Below are 19,888 nucleotides of genomic sequence, written 5' to 3' on the forward strand. Positions count from 1 at the left end.
ATTTTATGATAATCCCGAACATGTGTTTTTGCAAGAATATAAAGGAGTCTGGGGAGATGTCTGAAAGTGAAAAGTGTCATCTGACCTGAATTTTTTCTTGTGTCTTTTCAGGCACACATTTTCCCTTGCATTATGCAACTATGCCACTAGAGGTCACTGTGCAGCTCTAGTCCACACCCCAGTGCCTGTTCTGGGTCTGACCTCTAATTTCCACAGAGAACCCAGCAGGGTTTGCCTTTCTTCAGTCCAGCCAGGCAGAGCCAAAATGCCCACTGGAAGGAGGCTACAAACCTGTGTTAAACCAAGGTTATTGAGAGTCGATTGGTCCTCCAGGGGACCTCCAGCAGAGCGTCCACTGCTGTCCTGGGCCCTATGCTCACGTAGGAGCTGCCTATGATCTATACTTTTTTATTCTCTCTTCCTTTAACAATGATCTTCTTAAGATTTCCACACCTGTGATTTAATGTGCTTTACAACAAGGTTTTCAGTTTGTCTGTTTTGGGTTTTGAGCATTTGCATGTATTGTGTCCGTATTAATTCATTTCTCTTGTGTTTCTTTTATTATTATTTGGCCTGTCATGAGTTTCATAAGTTTTTTAAACCTCAGAGCACTCAAATGGTAAATAAAGTTCTCAAACGACTTATTTCACATATAAGAAATCACTTCATCTTGGACCTCAAGGATCCCCACATATAAATGAGGAGATTCATAATTTCACAACAGCCTGGCTGGTACTCTGACCTCCGGCCTCTTCAGTCTGATCCTTTGTCCAATTGAGTGGGTTTTGGTGACTAATTCACCATGCCCACTTAACTTATGCAAAGTAAGTTTAACACATAGCAGCCAGTTTTTTGAAGATTTTTACTTACCACTTTTATAGTTACAGTTAAGCAGATATTTGTGTATCTTTATTAACAGGCACTTAACAACTATGCACTATTTAAAATGCCACCCACTACCTATCAACAGATGGTGGCCTCAGGATGGTGAGCAGGAAAGATAACAGAATCTAGGTGGGGCCAGATGCTGATACTTTCCGCCCTCATTGGTGGTTTTCTTGCTCTGACTTTGCAAGCCTGTTCATAATTCCAGTATGTTTTTGTATGAGAGAATAACAGTTGGATTACTATTGTCAGGTAAGAGACTTTTGTTTTAGCTTGATGCTTTTTTGGACAGGGCTCATGGATTAAATGTGAGATGCCCCCATTTTAGTTCTCTTACTTAAATAAGTTTAAGTGAATAGTATCTCAGATTCCGTTCTGGTAGATGGATTTTATTGGGATTCAACTGACCATGTGGGGCAGTGGCATAAGGGAACCCAGTACTGGGGGTGCTGATTCAGTATTTTTCAGATAGGAAAAGCTTTCTTCAATTCTTGCTGGAATGAAAAGCATTTTATCAGATATGAGAAATACCTTTGTGTGAATAAATTTGTGGCTTGGTTTGAGTTATGAAGAGATTCATTTCCAAATCAAGGAGTTATTAACAGAAATTATGGTCACCACATGGTTCTCTGTTTTTAGAAAGTGTAATTTCCTACTTCTCCTACCAAAAAATGGACAAGCCACGGGCTTAAACTCTGAAACCACAGGGAAGTCATTCCCTCTCTCTGTGGATCTGTTTATTGAGGTCTGATGCAGGAAAAATGAAAACAAAATACAAAATTTTTATTGACTTAAGTGTTATGTAGTTTGGTGAGAAATCTAAATCTATTCATTAAAATAAGGAAATTGCATGGAAGTATTATTAAATTCTATTAAATTAACCTTATTTGGGGCCTCTATCTGAGGACATTATAGGTAATGTCTGTTCAAATTCAGTGTATCTATGTTGGAAATACTAGCACTCAGCTTGTGAATAAGGAGCAGCCAGTTACTTGAAGTCTTTTTAGCCCATTGGCACATAGACATTGCCGTGACCTGTAAATATTAAGGATCTTTTGTAGACACAGGGAAGAGAGTCAGCATTGTCTAAGATATCCTAGGGGATGAAAGAGAGTAAGAGCACAGACAGAACTGCATTCAGATCTGCTTCCCCATTTGAATTGGGAAACCTTAAGGCACAATACTTACCCCTCTTTGCCTCAACATCCTCCTCTGTAAAATGCTGGCAATGTTGGTACCTGCCTCACAGCAATAGAAGAGGGATTGATCAAAGTATTTAGTGTAGTGCACTTAACTCCAGTGCTTCATATGAGGTCAAGTCCTATTTACTCACTGCATATTATCTACAGTAATTATCATAATTAACAAGTGTTAATAATATATATGTTATTAACACAGATATTGGTTTTGCTAATAACGATGGACTAGGGAGCAAATATGAGTGCATGGCTGAATAGTACTCTGTTAGGTACACTACCATGTTTTCTTTATCTATTCATCTCTTGATGGGCATCCAGGCTGATTCCATATCTCAGCTACTGTGAGGAGGGCTACAATAAACATGTGTGTTGAGGTATCTCTTTGGCATGCTGACTTCATTTCCTTTAGATGTATACCCAGCAGTGGGATTGCTGGATCACATACATGGTGGATCTAGCTTTAGTTTTTTAAGGAACTTATACTGTTCTTTATACTAGCTGTATCCATTTACATTCCCAACAATGTATAAGGAGTTACTTTTTGCCACATCCTTTCCAGCATTTATGTTATTTAAATAGCCATTCTAACCGGGGTGAGATGATATGTTGGGTTTTAATTTGAATTTCCCTGATTGGTAATGAGAGTGAGCATTCTTTCATATGCTTGTTGGCCATTTTTCTGAAAAGAAGAAATACATTTTGGATCATTTTCACATTTTTATTTGGACTACTGGGTTTGTTGTTGTTGTTGTTCTTGTTAAGTCTGTTGAGTTTCTTATATATTCTGGATATTAATCCTCTATCAAGTGAATAGTTAGACGGTATTCTCCCCCATTCTGTAGCTTTAAGTGATTTCTCCACCTCATCTTTACAGGTTACTTGTTAACAACAAGTGCCAATGCTGCACGTACAACCGAAGTTTCTTCAACTCATTCCCTACAAGCAAGAACAGGTGGGACCTATATTTTTACATAAAATTTTAGCCTTTGTTATCATATTCACATCTTTAAAATGTACTTTGTGCAGTTTTCTGATAAATGAGCTAAAACTAAAATATTGAAAAGAAATCCTCCAAAGTGATCTCTAGGTGATGGTATTGCAGGTAACTTTTTTCTCTTTTTTTTTGGGGGGGGGAAGGGAGGGATACCACGGGGATTGAACTGGGGCACTCAACCACTGAGCCATATCCCCAGCCCCTATTTTGTATATTTTAAAAAATAAACTGAAACAATTTCTGCTTGCTAAAAGGTCTATATCATCGAGCGCAGTGACAATGAACATAGAAAACACATTGCTAATAGTTTCCCCAGTTTCAGTTTTTGTAGGACTTGTTTCTATTATTCATTACCAAGCCTCACCTCCAGTAACAAAGACTATCAGGACATATTATTATCCAAGAAACTTCTACCACATCCCAGGAATCAGGCAGTGTTCCAGTCCAGCCTGCCTCAGCAGTGAATGACCCCCCTGGCATTCTGAATCGACAAAGCATAAAACATCATCCACCCTTCCCTCAATCTCCCGCCACCATGCTGGCCCCGGTGCAAAGGGTCATCTCTGCGGCTTTGTCTCTTTTGATGCTTTAGGCCAGAGTCAAATTCACCACTTTGTTTTGAGATTCCAAAGTAGAAGAGCTGAGTTTCTCTCCAAGGTGTGTGCAGCCCTCTGAGGGCGTCACTACATGTAAGCAATTAACCAGATAAAACAAGAAAGATTCATTGACCCAAGGAAGAAACGCTTAGATCCCTGGCAGTCAGCCTGGGGGACAATGAAGTTAAAGGTGTTTTCCAGTTTCTTCCAGTTCAATTTGAAAATGGACAACTGGGTTTTGTTGTTGTTGTTGTTGTTATTGTTGTTGTTATATCTGTTGAGTTCCTTATATATTCTAGATATTAATCCCCTATCAAGTGAATAGTTGGATGGTATTCTCCCCCATTCTGTAGCTTCAGGGAAGTACATTTTAAGTGATTTCTCCACCTCATCTTTCCAGGTTATTCTTTAAAAAGTACCAGTGCTATACAGGCAACCGAAGTTTCTCCAGCTCATTCCCTACAAACAAGCACAGGTGGGACCTATATTTTTACATAAAATTCCAGCCTTTGTATCTTATCCACATCTTTAAAATTTCATGTGGAACACTAGGCCTTTTAACTATCAGCCTCCTATAAACTCGGCTGGTCAAGGTTTCTTAACAGTTTTCATGCAGGTAGAAATTCCAGATCTTCCATTTTTACTTGTGAACCACCTGGGACCTTAGGCACTATGTATCCAGTGATTAAAAAAAAAAAAAAACAAGAAGAAGAAGAAAAAAAAGCATTCAGTGGTAGAGAAAATGAGTTCTCGACATCACAAACATCAGACATGAAGAAATTTGATTTTATTGCTTTTGTTTGGGAAGGGTTATGACCTATATCTTAAGATTTCATATATCTGTCTTGGAAAAATGAGAATTTACAGATATCAGTAGTTCTACCAGGTGCCATGCTAAGCCTTTTTACATGAATTATTTCATTTTATCCTGACAGTAACTCAATAAAGTGGCTATGTCCCCATTTGCACAGATGAAAACACAATTAAAAAAAAAAAAAACAGAAGTTCAAAAAGTTTTTTTAAAAAAACTTGTGTAAGGTCACAGAGCCAGTGAACAGTGAAACTGGAATACAAACCTAGACTGACTGGAGAACCCTTGTGCTTAACCAACAGCCTTCTCCAAAAGAGGATGACAATTATTTGGTATACTAGCTAGCAATAAGCCCTGTTGATATTATGGTACGACTTTCTCAGACACTTTTTCCTACATGTTTATTAATGTGTACTTACAATTACTCTTTGTAGTACTCTGAAACCTGCCTTTTCTTCATGCAACAATTTTTCAATATTACAAAATACACGTGTAGAACATTTTAACGGCTGTACCGCTGTAACATTAAAGCATTATGAATGTGTGCAGCTGCTGAATTTGGCAGGTCGGATTGGATAGACAATAAAGACATCCTCTTTATACAAGATGGCATTTATCTTAGTAATAATATGGAAGCAAGAGCAATAGTAAAAGTGATAGGTGAGCGCGGAGAAGAGAAGAAGCAGGGGTGGGGTGGGGGGGGGATATCCACCAGAACAGGAGGAGAAACACCTGATCATGTGTGTGGGGAGTCCCAGGGCAGCTATTCAGGGTCTTAATTAGGAAGTGCAGGGCAGAACATCCTCTTGGCAGTGAGACTCCAAAGGCTAATTGCCTAGTGGGGTTCCTTAAGTACAAATTAGAGTAAAGAAAGCCCAGCTCTAACAATCTGCATGACCTAGTGATCTCCTCAAGGATTGGCCACATCCTGAAGGGAGGGGGTGATAGCTTTGAGATAAGCGAATAACTGTGAGTTCTCCTGCATGAGCCAGTGAGTCAAACACACGGAGAAGTCAGCATTCTTTAGACACTCCTTTAAGGGTGGGTGAAGGTCATGGCAGGCATGTATTTCCCTTAGAACTTTAGCAGTATGACCTCTCACACACAAAACAAGTTGACTTTGCTTTTGAATATTTGTTTCTACTTCACTGTCTTTTAAACAACAGGGGGATGGGCACATTGGGTGACTCCTTTTTCTTCATCAGAGTCTGCACATTTTACAGGGTTTGATGATTACTACCAAATTTATTTCTAAAAAAAAAAAAAATCATCCTCACTTAGACACCCATCAGTGAATCATGAGAGTGTCCACCTCCGTATTCTTTTGACAAATTGTGAAAGACGTGTGTGCTTGCAATTCAATTTTTGATTTCCTTGATTATGAGTGAAAGTAAACCACAACTCTGTCGCTTTTTAACATTTAACATGCGGGCACTTGGATGCACTCATTCAGAGTGTAGCAGTCAGAACTGGGACCAGGTGGAGATGTGTTGTGCTCACTCAGGGTCCCGAATTCAAAGGGAAACCAAAAGCTTAATAAGGAATTGATGTTTTAATGCAATCATGCAGAAACCCAAAACTGATTTTTTAAATACTGGATACAATATTAAAAACTTCAAAACAGGATCCATCAGGGTCAGCTTAGAGTGAGGTAAGTCTAGCCAGGGCCAGCTCAGATCCTGGAAGAGGAAAGTGAAGGCAATCCATCAGCAACTGAGGGAGTTGCAGTCAGCATGCTGTCTTTTCAAGGGCTCATTCCTGCTTCCAGTCATCCCTCCTTCCAGGGATAGCGGAAAGCTGGTGGTGAATGCCAGGCTCCCCTCTCTCTGCTTCTCTCCACATGGGGTGCTTATTGTCCTGGGAACCTCTTTGACCCTCCCTGGGTTGTAGGTTCACCCAGAGTTTTCTCTTACTGTGAAAGGGGGACCTGTGTGCCATGGGCCAGCCAGCTCTCTCTAGAAACTAGGTTCTCTATTTCTCCAGTTTCAGAATCATTTGGGAAAGTTATTCTTTAGACACATGGTTGGTCCAGTGTTATCAGGATAGAAAAGACTTCAAGGAATTAATTATCATAATAAAATTATCACGATTTAAGTCTTCAAATCAGGAGCACGTCTTACCAGAGTCATGTCTTCCTAGATGTCCTCTGAAGAGTTTGACACTGTCTTCAGATAATTTTATGTATTTTCGTTTTTGAGATTTATTTCATCCATTTTGTTATTGTCTTAATTAAAACATCTTCTTTATCTTTTCAACCTGGTTGTTGATGACAGAAGATGAATCCATTACTCCACGTATGCTCATAACTAACCTTTATTTGTTATAATAGCAGTTTCTTTTCAGTTTCCCAACTAGACATTCATGTTCTTCATAAAGATGATAATGTGTTTCTTCCATTTAAATATTTATAGCCACTTCTTTTCTTATGTGACACTTGTTAAAACTCCTAAAACTATTATATAATGATATCATGATGATGATGTTAGTCATCCTTGTCCTGTCTGGAATATGAATGTCCTACCATTAGTTAGGTCTCTTACTGTGTGTGTGTGTGTGGTGCTGGGGATCAAATTCGTCTTATTTTCAGTAGGTAACCTTTATTATATACCAAGATTGCTCTAAAGTAAGAAATTTAATCAGGAAAGATATTGAGTTCTATAAAATAACAATATTACTACTTATTCTGTATCATAGTTGAAATGTCAAATGCTCAATCCTATGGTCCAATGGCATAATTAATGTTAACAATAAAGTTCCTGACAGCTACCGAGAGAGAGAGAGAGAGAGAGAGAGAGAGAGAATCTTTTATCCCCACTATATTAAAAACTCTTTCGAAGCTTTTGATTTATTTTCTACAAGAATATCTCTTAGCTTTGTGTTTATATTAGCCTCTATCAGTGTCACTATGTCTTCTTTAATATCTTATGAGTTCCATCAGTGGATATTTTAATATTGAACTATCCCTCCTATTCTGATTTAAATTACATGGCCACTTTACAATATTGTGCTGCAATCAATATTAGTTTTCTAAGATATTGCAGGGTTTAAATTTTTTTCCCTTTAACGATTTTTTTTCTTAACTTTTTTTTTCACATGAATTTCTCATTTTATTTATTGTACTATGGATTCGATTCTACTGTCTATGTGATTTCTACTTTGGGTTATTTATTAAAAATTTCTTTGTAACCCAAATTATTGTATGGAAGCACTGGAAAAGTAGGTGCAGCCTTTGTTTATAGTTTGACAAAGTTCTATAAATAGATATTTAATACACTTTGATATGCTCATGGCTGAGTCTGTTTGTGTTGGTATAACAAAATACTTGAGCCTGGGTAATTTATAAGCAATAGAAATTTATCACTCATGGTTCTGGAAGCTGAGAAGTCTAAGATCAAGGTGTGATGGGACTGGCGTGTGGTGAGAGTTGTTGTCTGCTTCAAGGTGTTGCCTTGTGGCTCTTCCTCCAGAGGGGAGGAGGGCTGTGTCCTCACATGGTGAAAAGAAACAAACCCAGTTCCTCAAGTCCTGCTATAAAGTCCCTAACCTAGAGCCCTCGTGAGTTAATCTCTCTTAAAGGCCCTGCTATCCAAGTAGCTAATGAATTTCAGTGGATGGATTTGGGGGTGCACAATCAGAGCCTAGCAGTTTTATGACAAGAGCCAGCACAAATGAAGCACTTACTTTGTGCCAGTGACTAACATACACTTACAGTTTTTAGTTAGAGTGAAAAGCGTATGACACAGTGTTCATCACTGTGACTACTTTTCAGTGTCTGGTTTGGTGGCATTTAGTAGTTCACTCTACACGTTTGTCAGCACTATCTTGTTTCAGAACATCTTCAGTATTCTAAAAAGGAAATCCCAAACCCATTATCAGTCTCTCACCATTCCTATTCCCACCAGCCCCTGGATCACCAATGATTTGCTTTCTACCTGGATAGATTTACCTGTTTTGAATATTTCATGTAATAGAACTGTGCAGTGGTAGCCTTTTGCACATGGCTTCTTTCACTTAGGATAATGTGTTTCAGGATCATTCATCCACATTGAAGCATACAGTATTCATTTGTTTTCATGGCTACGAATTGTCCCATTTTATGGATATACCAAATATGTTTATTCATTCATCATTGAGTAGAAATTCAGGTTATTTCTAACTTTGGGCTATTATGAATTGTGCTACTCTGAATATTCCTGTACTAATTTTATTGGAACACACATTTTCAATACTCCTGGATATGTACCTAGAGGTAGGATTGTTGGACCATAGTATTTTATGTTTAGCTTATTGAGAACCACCAAACTGTTTTCCACAGGAGTCTACTATTTTACATTCCCACCAATAGTGTATGAGGGCTCCAATTTCTCCACATATTTGCCAACCCTTGTCATTTTCCATTTTAAAAATTACAGATGCTGCTCTACTTACAATGGGAAACCTATTTTGACTTACAACGTTTTCAACTTACAATGGGAAACCCGTTATGAAAATAATACAAGTCAAAAATGCATTAATACATATAGAGCACAATTTTTCAAGTCAAGTCACTGATTGTACACAAAGTATTTTCACACCATTCGTATCTTCATGAATTGCATTCTTCCATCATGTATAATAAATTAGAATAAATAATTTAACTTTAAAAAGTATCTGAAAAGGGTAAAAAATATGCATTAATACAACTAAACTACTGAACATCATAGCTTAGCCTTTCCTACCTTAACACATACATTAGCCCATAGTTGGGCAAAACCATCTAACACAAAGCCTATTTTATATTATAAAGCATTTTGTATCTCTGTAATTTATTGAATACTGTACTGAAAGCAAAAAAAAAAAAAAAACCAAAAAACAAAAACAGGATTGTTCTATGGGGTGTGCTTTCACATCATCATTTGCTTAAAATCATAAGTCCACCCATCGTAAGTTGAGACTCTCTATAGCCATTCAATAGAGATTCTAACATGGAATTTCATTGTAATTTTAATTTGCATTTCTCTAATATTCATAGATGGTTCAGCTTTTCATATGGTTTTGTATTTTGAATATATTCTTTGGAGAAATGCTTGTTTAATTTCTTAGTCCATTTTTTTTAAAAAATGTGTCTTTTTGTTGTTGAGCCAAGAGAGTTCTTCCTGTGTTCTGGATATAGTCTATTGTCAGATATAGAATTTGCAAATATTTTTTTCCATTCTGTGGGTCATCTTGACTACTTTTGATGGCATCCTTTGATGCATAAAAGTTTTTGCTTTTGATAAAGTCCAATTTATCTCTTTTTTTACTGCTTATGCTTTTGATGTCATATCTAAAAAACTTTACCAAATTCAATGCCATGAAGATTATTCCTATGTTTCCTTCCAAGAATTTTATAGTTTTGATTCTTATATTTAGATTGTTGATTACTTTGAGTTAATTCTTGAACATGGTGTTAGGTAAATGTCCAACTTTATCCTTTTGTACACAAATATCCCAGTTGTCCCAAAACCACTTATCGAAAATTATGTTCTTTCCCCTCTTTATAGTCTTGGATTCTTTTTCAGAAATCAATTAATCATTGATTTCCTCTAGAACCTCAATCTTATCCCACTGAGCTTTAGTCTATCCATAGGGTGACAACAAACTTTTGATTACTGTTATTTCATTGTACATTTTGAAATCAGGAACTATGAGACTTCAAAGTTCATTCTTCAAGATTGTTTTGGGCCACTTGAGTTTCTAAAAGTTCTTTATGAATTTTAGGATTAGCTTTTCCATTTCTACAAAAATTTACATTCATTTTTAACTTGTTAGATCTCAGCTAGTCTTAGTTGGAGTAGTTTAAACCCAAGCAGTCTTAGGCTAGAGTCTGCACTCAGTGAATCCATTGTATTGAAAGTTGGCTCTTGTTTGTCTCACAACATTATCGCTTATTCTGCTTGTTTTCTCTAAGGTAATATCTTTCATAAGAGTTGATGGCCTGTCTTCCCCTTGAGGTATAGCTAATGGATTAAATATAATTACTATTTTAGGGGTTTTTTTTTTACATGAGCTAATTGCTTTTAAAATCTGGGGGCTTTGATGTTACCACTTATTTCCCTATGGTTATTATATTTGAAAATCAAAAGACAATAAACATAAAATGCAAAACATGAAAAGCACAACTACTCGAGATTCCTGGATCATGGCTCCATGAATGTATCATGGCATTGATATTGCCTCTTGTTAGGAGAAATACAGCGGAAATCCACCCCTTGTCTTCTTTCTGAACTATTCTGTCAGATACAGATCTCAAAGACATTTCATCAGGCAGTGCTGCCGTGTCCCTTCAAAATGCATATATGGGGTTGGGGGTGCTCAGTGGTACTGCACTTGCCCAGAATGGGTCAGGCCCTGCATTCAATTCCCAGTATTGAAGAGAAAAAAAAAAGGGACAAAGTGCATATATGTGAAATGTGGAAGGCATGATGAAGTCTACCCTCACTTATTCAGAAAGAAGTAGAAATAAGTAGCTTGTGATGGCAAGGCAGATATATTTCTGATCCTTTCAGTGGTTTTTTTTGTTTTGTTTTGTTTTGTTTTTTTAATCTGTCACAATTGGGGACATTTGTTAAAATTTCTTATTGTTATTATATTTCTGCCAATTTCTTTTTTCTTTCTTTTATTGTACCAGGGATTGAACCCAGGGTTGCTCAACCATTGAGCCACATCCCTAGATTTTTTTTTTATGTTTTATTTTGAGACAGGGTCTCACTAAGTTGTTTAGGGCCTTGCTAAATTGCTGAGGCTGGCCTCCTGCCTCAGCCTCCCAAACTGTTGGGATTACAGAAGTGCAGAACCATGTCCAGCCCAATTTCTTTTTTGCTTTCTTTTTTGTTATGGGGCTATAATAGGTCATATTTACCTGTGCAATGTCTCCTTTAACAATATAAATTTGTTCTCTTCTTCTTTCCAATGTCTTTGCCTTTAATCCTACTTTGTCTAATATTAACATTGTGATTTGTTGTTAAGTTCTCTACTTTTATTTATATAATATACCATTGCTCATTTTTAAAACACATTTAGCCTTCTTTTGTGTTCTTCATGACCTAGTATGCATCTACTGAGGGTTTTTTAACCTCTTTAACCTTAATCTAAAGGTTTATGTCTTTTAATACAGAGAATTATGAATTCATGAATGACACTTAGAATCCTGTTTATGTTATCTTTATTCCACATGTTAGTATATGGTTCCTCATTTCTAATCTTCATATATATACTCTAATTTATTTCTCTTAGCCTATAGTGTGCTTCGAAAGGTAATTAACATCACCATGTCAATTATCCCATTGTCTGACTTTATGTTTTTAAAAGCATCTATCTGAGAAATCCCAGACATTAATTTGCATCACACACACACACACACACACACACACACACACTTTACCTGCTCTCAGGATTCTGTACAGACTGGATAAAATTGTACATGTGCCATTTGGCCAATGGCTTGTGGAAGCCTTGGATGGATTTCAGGTGCATCATGAGCTATCAATTCTCTTAGCCAAATATTCAGATAGACTACACTCAGGCATATCAATCTCAACACATAAACAGGTATGGAGAAACAGTGAGTGAACACTACAAGTCATTAACACACATGCATATACATGTGCATGCACGAACCAAAGTCCCATGAAACGATACCTGTCCTTATGATGTGTAACATACTTTGATCTTGTCTGCTTTGTGCAACTTGATTTTTTTTTAGCAACAGCCCAGTGAACTTATCTCATGGCCCATTAGTGCAAGAATGCACTACCTTTTTATTTTTCATTAGAATTCTTTTCATCCTGTCCAACTTCCTTCAACTCAAAATGTGTGCAGAATTCAGCTACAGAAATGCCAATGTTGGAATCATCTCTGGAGATGCAAAAAGTACTGGGGATTAGCTTCCATATCCAGGGATTCTAATTGTACCACTGCAGGGCCCAGCAAACTATGGCCTGTGGGCCAAATCCAGCCCACCACCTGCTTTCGGACAGCTTTGCTAGTTAAGAATGATTTTTACATTTTAAAGTGCCTAAGAAAATATCAAAAAAAGGAATAATATTTTGTGGCACATGAATATTATGTGTTCATAATTCATCTTTGGGACATGGTCATACACATTCATGTGTGTTTTGGTTTGCATATCAGCTGTAGCTGCTTTTGTATAACAATTCAAAATGAAAACATTAACAATAGTTTATGAGTAGTCATAATAGAGAGCTTCTGGCCTGCCAAGCCTAGAATTTTTATTTTCTCTCCCTTTGCAGAAAAAGGTCCTATATATACTCTAATTTATTTCTCTTAGCCTATAGTGTGCCCTGCCCTAAGGGATTCCCCATCTATAATTTTAAAAGCTGAGTAGCAGGCTAAGGATTTCCAAGCAAGTTCCTGTGGAGATTCTTGAAGCTGCTCCCAGGTGGCAATGAGGCTCCAGGCTACATCCAGGTCAGCCTCCACCGAGCAAGTCAGCTTAGTCTGATAGCCACATTAAGGAGCTTATCCTTGAAAAGTGCTTAGTGTGAAATTGTGTGTGTGTGCGTGCATGTGTGTGTGTGTGTGTGTGTGTGTGTGTGTGAATATGCATGTGATGGGGGAGGATGTGATGAGGGAAGGGCTCTAGAACAAAACCACAAGAAATACCTTCATTTAAGATGACAAATGGTGGCCTGGGGATGTGGCTCAGTGGTTGAGTGCTCCTGAGTTCAATTCCTGGTACCAACAAAACAAAACAAAAAGATGGCAAATGGTGTTGTTTCTCCAAGTAAATCAGACCAATTGCACAATTGCATCCCAAAGCTGTTTAAGTTCTCAATAAAGGGAACATAAGAACCTTATCTTAGTTTATGTGAAGTTTCTTAACATAAGATTGGACCTTGAAGACCAGGGAAATAAAGTTTATGTATGCTAGTCTGGGCTGGAGCATCTGCTCTCATGACTGGCAACTCATTAGAACCCAATGCCTGGACAGCACAGCCAACTCCACTATGCAGGCAAGAGCAAGAATGTCTACCCTGGTTTCTATGTTGCTGTATGTCATTGTTCATCCAGCAGCAGGAAGTGTCCATTGGTGGTGTGAAGACTTTGGGATAAGTTTTTATTTTTCATTAAAATTCTTTTCATCCAGTCCAACTTCCTTCAACTCAAAACATGTGCAGAATTCAGCTACAGAAATGCCAACATCTTTTTAAAAAAAGCTGACACATCCCAAATAGGTGAAATCCCCTTTTGTTCTGAGGATCCTTTGATAGGCGGGAGGAACCAGAGTAGCATATGTTTGGCTGGAAAAAGGGAGATTCCAGTCAACAAATTACTGCTAACTAGAAATATCTGCCTTCCAATATGTGGCTTTACTACTCCAGGTCACCCTGTAATTCCGTGTTAGAGGCACGGCCCTCCCCTCTCTGGCTATGAAGAAGGTGAATTGTTTTATTTGTATCTTTTCAGTTATCCTTGACTTGCTGTAAGTGAAGCCTTGCTTGAGAGTTAGTTGCTTATCATCTGGGTACAATTTAAGCTACTTGTAAAAAAATATAGTTGGTGCCCTCATTCTTTTTATTCTGCATGAATCAGAGTAGATATTGGCAGATATTTTTTTCTTTAAACAGATCTGTATTCTGTCACTTAGCAGCTGCATGACCTTGAGCAAGTTAAGCAATGCTTCTGGTCTTTGTTTTTCTTTTCTACAAATAATAATTAATATTATTATTAAAAATAAACCCTCCACAGATTGCTTTGAAGGTGACAAGAGTGGGTATCTCCTGTGCACAATTAGTGTTAACTATATAATCTTTGTAGGCATACAGATTTTCACGGTTTTGAAATAGTGAGGTGCCTTAGAAGATCCATCCCATTATTCTCACATAAGTGGGGAGACAACTGAGGCCCAGATAAGTACAGCAACTTGCTCAGATCCTCTGGTCATTTGGTGACAACAGCAGAACTAGAAATCTGATCTCCTTTCTCCCTGGGACAGTGTACAAAAATCTCCCTTGCTTTCTCTCTCTGTACTGAAGGTGTACAGTTGCTGGGATTGCAGGCTGACTTTTCTCTCCAACCCTACTGCTCAGGTATGGTTTAGGACAATGAGGATGACCAGAAACTGGGCAGAACAGAGCCAAGATGTGAGGTTCAGGGTTTCATGAGGGGAGCTGCAGTCCTCCTAGGCCACAACAACCTCCAGCCAGTTTGGATAGAAAGTTATTCTTCCCCAAGTCAGGGAAGGCAGCAGTGTGATCAAATGGGTGCATGGAAACTGTCAACACATGCCAATCCATAGGTGAGCAGAAACTGGCTCACTGTATTTGGCAACTGTCCCACCAATTGCACCAATTAATAGGCCATGCTCTTCCTTAAAAGCTGTTGACTGGAGAGTTCATACAAAAGGTGCTGAGGGTGATCCAAAACCCATGGCTCCAATGCTAACACATGTACCACTTTATTCTTTAGAAAGTCCAATATTTCTAAAAAGCAATTGGCTGCTTCAGCTTAATAAAACCCTTCCTAAAAATAAAAATGAATGACAATGATATGGGCATCTACTATATTATTACAATTTGACCCAGACTGAGCTTGTCAATTTTGGGGCTCAAGAAAAAAAGATACCGCCCTTAAAATACTGCTTCCTGGCAATGATCTTCAAACATCTCTTGACACAGGCAAGATTCCATTTACACGCTCATTCTGTAGAAGGCAATGAGATCTGTCAGAAAAAGCATAAAGTTGGAAGTCAGTGGATACAAATTTTTGTCCCAGTTTTACCACAAATAAGCTGCCCAAAACTTCTACTGATAAAATTTGTGGTCAATTTTCATGGTCATCTTAATGTCAAGAAACTGTGACACTTTAGAACATAGAGTTATGTGACTTGGAAACTATGTATAGCATTTTCTACGCAGGGTGTATCCTTGGAAAGGTTTGCTTTTGCAAGATAAGACTTGTATCAAGTGCAAGTTGGGAAGGAACTAAAACTAAGCCAGCAGCTGTGTGACCTGACTTTATCATATTGTGACAGGAGCCCAGTCACTAGAATTATTGCCATGGAGAAAACTGCAGAACATTTGTCCAATAGTGCATTTGACTTCTATTCTTTCTAAATATATTTCACATTAGAAATGTCAATAGGGTGGGAAGGATGGGTGATCCAATGAATAGAGCATAAAACGGGGGGCTCAGAGTTGCACCACCGTTCTTAGTTGTATCCTTAATACAACTAATTCTGGGTCTACAATCACCCCATCCCCTCCTTGGTACCATGGAAATTGTGGCAGCAGCCTGCTCATGTTCCCTCCCCCACCATACAGACTTCACAGGGTGGTCAGTTTTTGTGAGCAAATGTGATTTCAGAGAAGTGAGGATAGACAACAGTAGAGGTGAGATATTCAGAAACACCTCTGATGTTATGCGCAGGAAAGTTGTAAGATGATGTAACTGTACACATTTGGAATATTTCATTTCCTGGGAGGTATACCAATTCATTTCACTCTTCCCAAACTCAAAATTTTATGATTCAGTTTAGGGCACAGATATGTAGTACTTTGTATAAAGTACCATAGCCAATGCCATTGCATTTGGGGACTGGGAATGTGATTTTAAACTAGGTGTTTGAGACCTTGCTAATCTGACCAAACCTACCCTTTTAATTTCTTTTTTTTTTTTCACTAATGTGTCTCTTGAGCCTTAAATTCTTACCAATCTCAAAAGGTTTTCTTGGCCTGATGGTTGCCTCCACATGAATGAATACACATTGTACTCTCCGGTCTCCTATTTTAGCCTGGGCTGTTTCTTTATCTAAATTCCACCCCCCCGCCCCCAGCCGCATGCACATCTCCATCTAAAACTCTAACCCTCCTTCAGTGTTCACTGACAGATATGCTGAAACATCTAAGAAATCTGGAAGGTGGGAATAACATTGGGAATCAGCAGGACTGAGTCTCAGTTCTGTCCTTACCTGCTAGAGAATCAGTTAATTTTTTTTATGATACCAAATGTCTTATTTGTAAAACCAAAGAGTTGGAGTAGGTGTTCTGTGAATAGCCTTCTAGCTGAAAGGTACATTCTGAATTCAGCAGGATAATATTTAAGCCAACCTTTAAACTGGGAACAATGGAAAGAAGTTTCTGAATGCTGTTTTAGGTACAGAAAGCTAGGAGCCCTGAGCACAAAAAATACCCAAAGGAAGAGAGAAATTCTTCAGGAAACCCAATATTTAAGAAGTTTAGGCAAACTACGTTTGTTTTTTAGTAGTTACAAATTTGCTTGGATGCTTCCTATGAGTTAGTAGAAATCCCTGTTCAAAATTTACATATTCATAAATATTTTTGAGCCATGCACAACTGAATATGTCCACAGATGTCTTTTAGTTCAGCAGAGACTTAGAACTTAGGACAGGCAGATGGAAGTGTGGTTGTTGCTATCAAGTGTAGTATTTGAACATAACTTGGTGATTATTGGGGGAACACATTGTAGGACTTGAGTTTCCTTCCTTACCTGCAATCTTGAAAGTAGCTTAAGCATCTGAGGTTGAATAAACAGATATTTCTTTTGTTTGTCCTTTCAGGTAAACTGTGGGTTTTTGTTGTTGATTTGTTTTTCCCAACCAGATGCTGGTTTACTTAATTTGAGGATTGTTGATAAAATTCTTTCAATTGTCCCAAGTGAATCTTATCTTGGAATACCTAGCAAGTTATTTAAGTTTTAATTAATTACTAAAAAAAAAATGTAAGCAGAAAGAAAAGCTTATTTTTGTGATTGGAGCTATTGTTCTTTCAAGCTGACAATGTTTTATAAAGTACAGATTTTCAATAACAAGTCTCTGTGCCCTCCTGTTACTGCTAAACCAAATAGGGGTATAATTCCTGTTGGAATGCTTATGAGGTTTTCTATCTTTCTCAGACAATGGAGGAAAAACTATGACCAAGATCATTTTATAGGTCAGCTACTGTTATTAGATTATTGAGAAAATGATATTAAAAATGATTAAAATAAGGAAATAAGCATTTGTGCATTTATTTCCTTACTGTGTTGACTTAGGTGACTATGGAAAGAAATTGTATCAAAGCAACTAAATCTAAAGAATTAATCAAAACAAGTATTTTTAGGACCATAAATGGTAAATTTCAGTCTCAAATTTGGCCACCGATCCATTTTGTTAAGTGCAAAGATAAAACATGACGTGCTCAGATGGGACTAACGTGTGTACAGTTCTTGGAAATTGCCTCAAGGACAGTGTTCCCCTAAAGAATGTGTTGCCTTCGATGTCAGAAAGTCCCCAGGTCTGACTAAAATTTAGAACCTTGCTAGAAGTTTGGGTGGAAGGTACCTCCATCTGAGTTGGAAAGACAGGCACTGTGGCCCACCACAGGACAGGTTTTAAAGCCAGTGTCAGAGTAGGAATTCTGCTCTGTAAACTTGGGCACAGTTTTTGATCTTTAGAACTTCAACTTCTACTTCTTTTGAACAAAATTTCCACTCAATGCTCTTTTTCCTCTGAAGAATATTCTACCTGTTTGCTAGGGGGTGAAAATTGTTTTGATAAAGTTCAAAACTTATTTAATGAGCTTTTTCTGTCTTTCTCCTGAACCATTTTCTCATTTTGTTACTGCCCCCCCCCCCAAAGTTACATATGCTTTGCTTATAAATGTAAAATATTCTTTTTACCTTCTTTGACTTTGTTTATACTTAAAAGTATAAAAGTGCTAGTTTTAAGAGATTTAGATTCTATTTGGGGGCATTGGCCATATTCCTTTTTATAAATGGCTATAATTTTCTGTCCTTCTAAGTCCCTAGGCTACAGGCCAGCTTCATGGAAGGCAACATCAGGTAGTGATAAGCACCCACTGTAAGGCCAGGGTGGTGGTGAGGTGATTTGTCCACACAGGGGCTGCTTATCTGGGCCACTCGTGATCACACGAGGGGTGCTCTTATGCAGATGTCTGGGCATGCTTTCCTTTGCCACACACTTGGTGGTTGTTGGGGGAACACATTGTAGGGTTTGAGTTTCCTTACCTTGAATTTTGAAAGTAGCTTAAGCAGCTGAGGTTGAATTCTTCTCTATGCTGTTGACCCTGGTCTTCTCCAAATGGAAATTTGATTTAAACCCCGATTGGCTTTTCATCGCTGAAGGATGAAGTCCACATTCCAAAGCCTGGTTCCTAACATGTGGTGCTTCACCTGCTTCAGCCTTGCTCTCTGCTGTGCGCCCACATCTCAGTTCTTTTTTGCCACACATCATGCCACAGCCACGAGGTCACTTGCAGTTCTCCCAGTTTCCAGTGATATCTCAAATTCCAGGACATTGCTGAAGATGCTGACTCTATATCTGCATGTCCAGAACAGTGAGCTTGGTGACATCCTACACCTCTTTCAAGATAAATTCAAAGAACATCTTTTTGAGGTCTTTCCATGGTTTCTCCATCAAATATTTAAGTGTTGTCTCCCTTGTGCCCCCACTTCTTTCACCATCCTAAAGCACTTTGGTAGACTTAAATACTTGTCCTCTACTGAGTTAGAATATCCTCGAAAAAAAAAAAAAAAACTTTTGTAAATGAATGGACAAATAAATGAACACAAAAGTTCTTCAATAGCCTTCAAGGCCTAAGAAACATACCTGGATTTGAAAGAGTCAGTCTTGAGACTTTATGGGGCCTTTTCCCTATCACCCTGAGCACTGAGGACTTCATGGAGATTTCAGATTAAATCTAATGAGGGGAGATCAGGGAAGTCCTTTTGAATGAAGTGATATTGAACCTAGACTTGAAAAACAGCTAGGCGAGGTTGGGGAGGGAAGGATTTCTGGTGCAACAAGAACAGGCACAAAGGTTTGGATATGGAAAGGACGTGAGGCTTGGAACATACAGCATGCTTCCACCCCCAGAGAGAGAGGAGCAGAGTGTCCAATCAAGCAGGTGTGGACTAGATAACACAAGGCCTCCTTGGTGTCCATGAAGAACAGTGAGGTTCCATTCCACAGACTGAATGCATCTCCCTAGTGGAGTCCCACAGAACCCCACTCGGGTGGTGCCCAAGGTCCTGTGGAACAGTTAGAAAACCTGGAAGAGGCATGTTCATAGTCACAGCCAGAACTCCTAGAGGGCCTCAGTTAAACGTTTAGCATTCAAACCGTTTAATACTCTGATCTTTATGTTTCATGCAAAGTTTTCATTAGATTTTTTTCCTTCTAGTTATAAAAGTGTGTGCTCATCATGGAAATGTTGAAAATGTTTTGTTCATCTTTTATGGACACAGATTTTTCTGATGGTTGCTCTCGTTTTCTATAACATACCCTTTGGCATTTGGCTTAATTCATTTTGTTCATTTGCAAACACAATCATTTCATCCTCTTATAATAATTTGATCACTTATAACTATTCATGTTTCACTGGACATCTTTCATGTTCCAGCA

At 38.1% G+C, this 19,888-nt stretch overlaps 1 protein-coding gene across 2 annotated transcripts in view; it reads left to right on the top strand.

Moving 5' to 3' along the window:
- Nucleotides 1-963: 963 nt before the first annotated feature.
- Gypa (glycophorin A (MNS blood group)) overlaps nucleotides 964-19,888 on the top strand; it is a 28,694-nt gene continuing 9,769 nt past the window's right edge. Inside the window, exons 1-3 of one of the 2 annotated variants that reach the window (XM_027926762.2) lie at nucleotides 964-1,137; nucleotides 2,959-3,036; nucleotides 4,075-4,149. In XM_027926762.2, coding sequence (XP_027782563.2) covers nucleotides 1,095-1,137; nucleotides 2,959-3,036; nucleotides 4,075-4,149 — 196 coding nt within the window. In that variant the 5' untranslated portion in view covers nucleotides 964-1,094. The remainder of the gene's footprint in view (nucleotides 1,138-2,958; nucleotides 3,037-4,074; nucleotides 4,150-19,888) is intronic. The other variant, XM_027926763.2, reaches the window with a different exon arrangement.

Source organism: Marmota flaviventris, chromosome 7, assembly GCF_047511675.1.
Source record: "Marmota flaviventris isolate mMarFla1 chromosome 7, mMarFla1.hap1, whole genome shotgun sequence".
Lineage (NCBI taxonomy): Eukaryota > Metazoa > Chordata > Mammalia > Rodentia > Sciuridae > Marmota > Marmota flaviventris.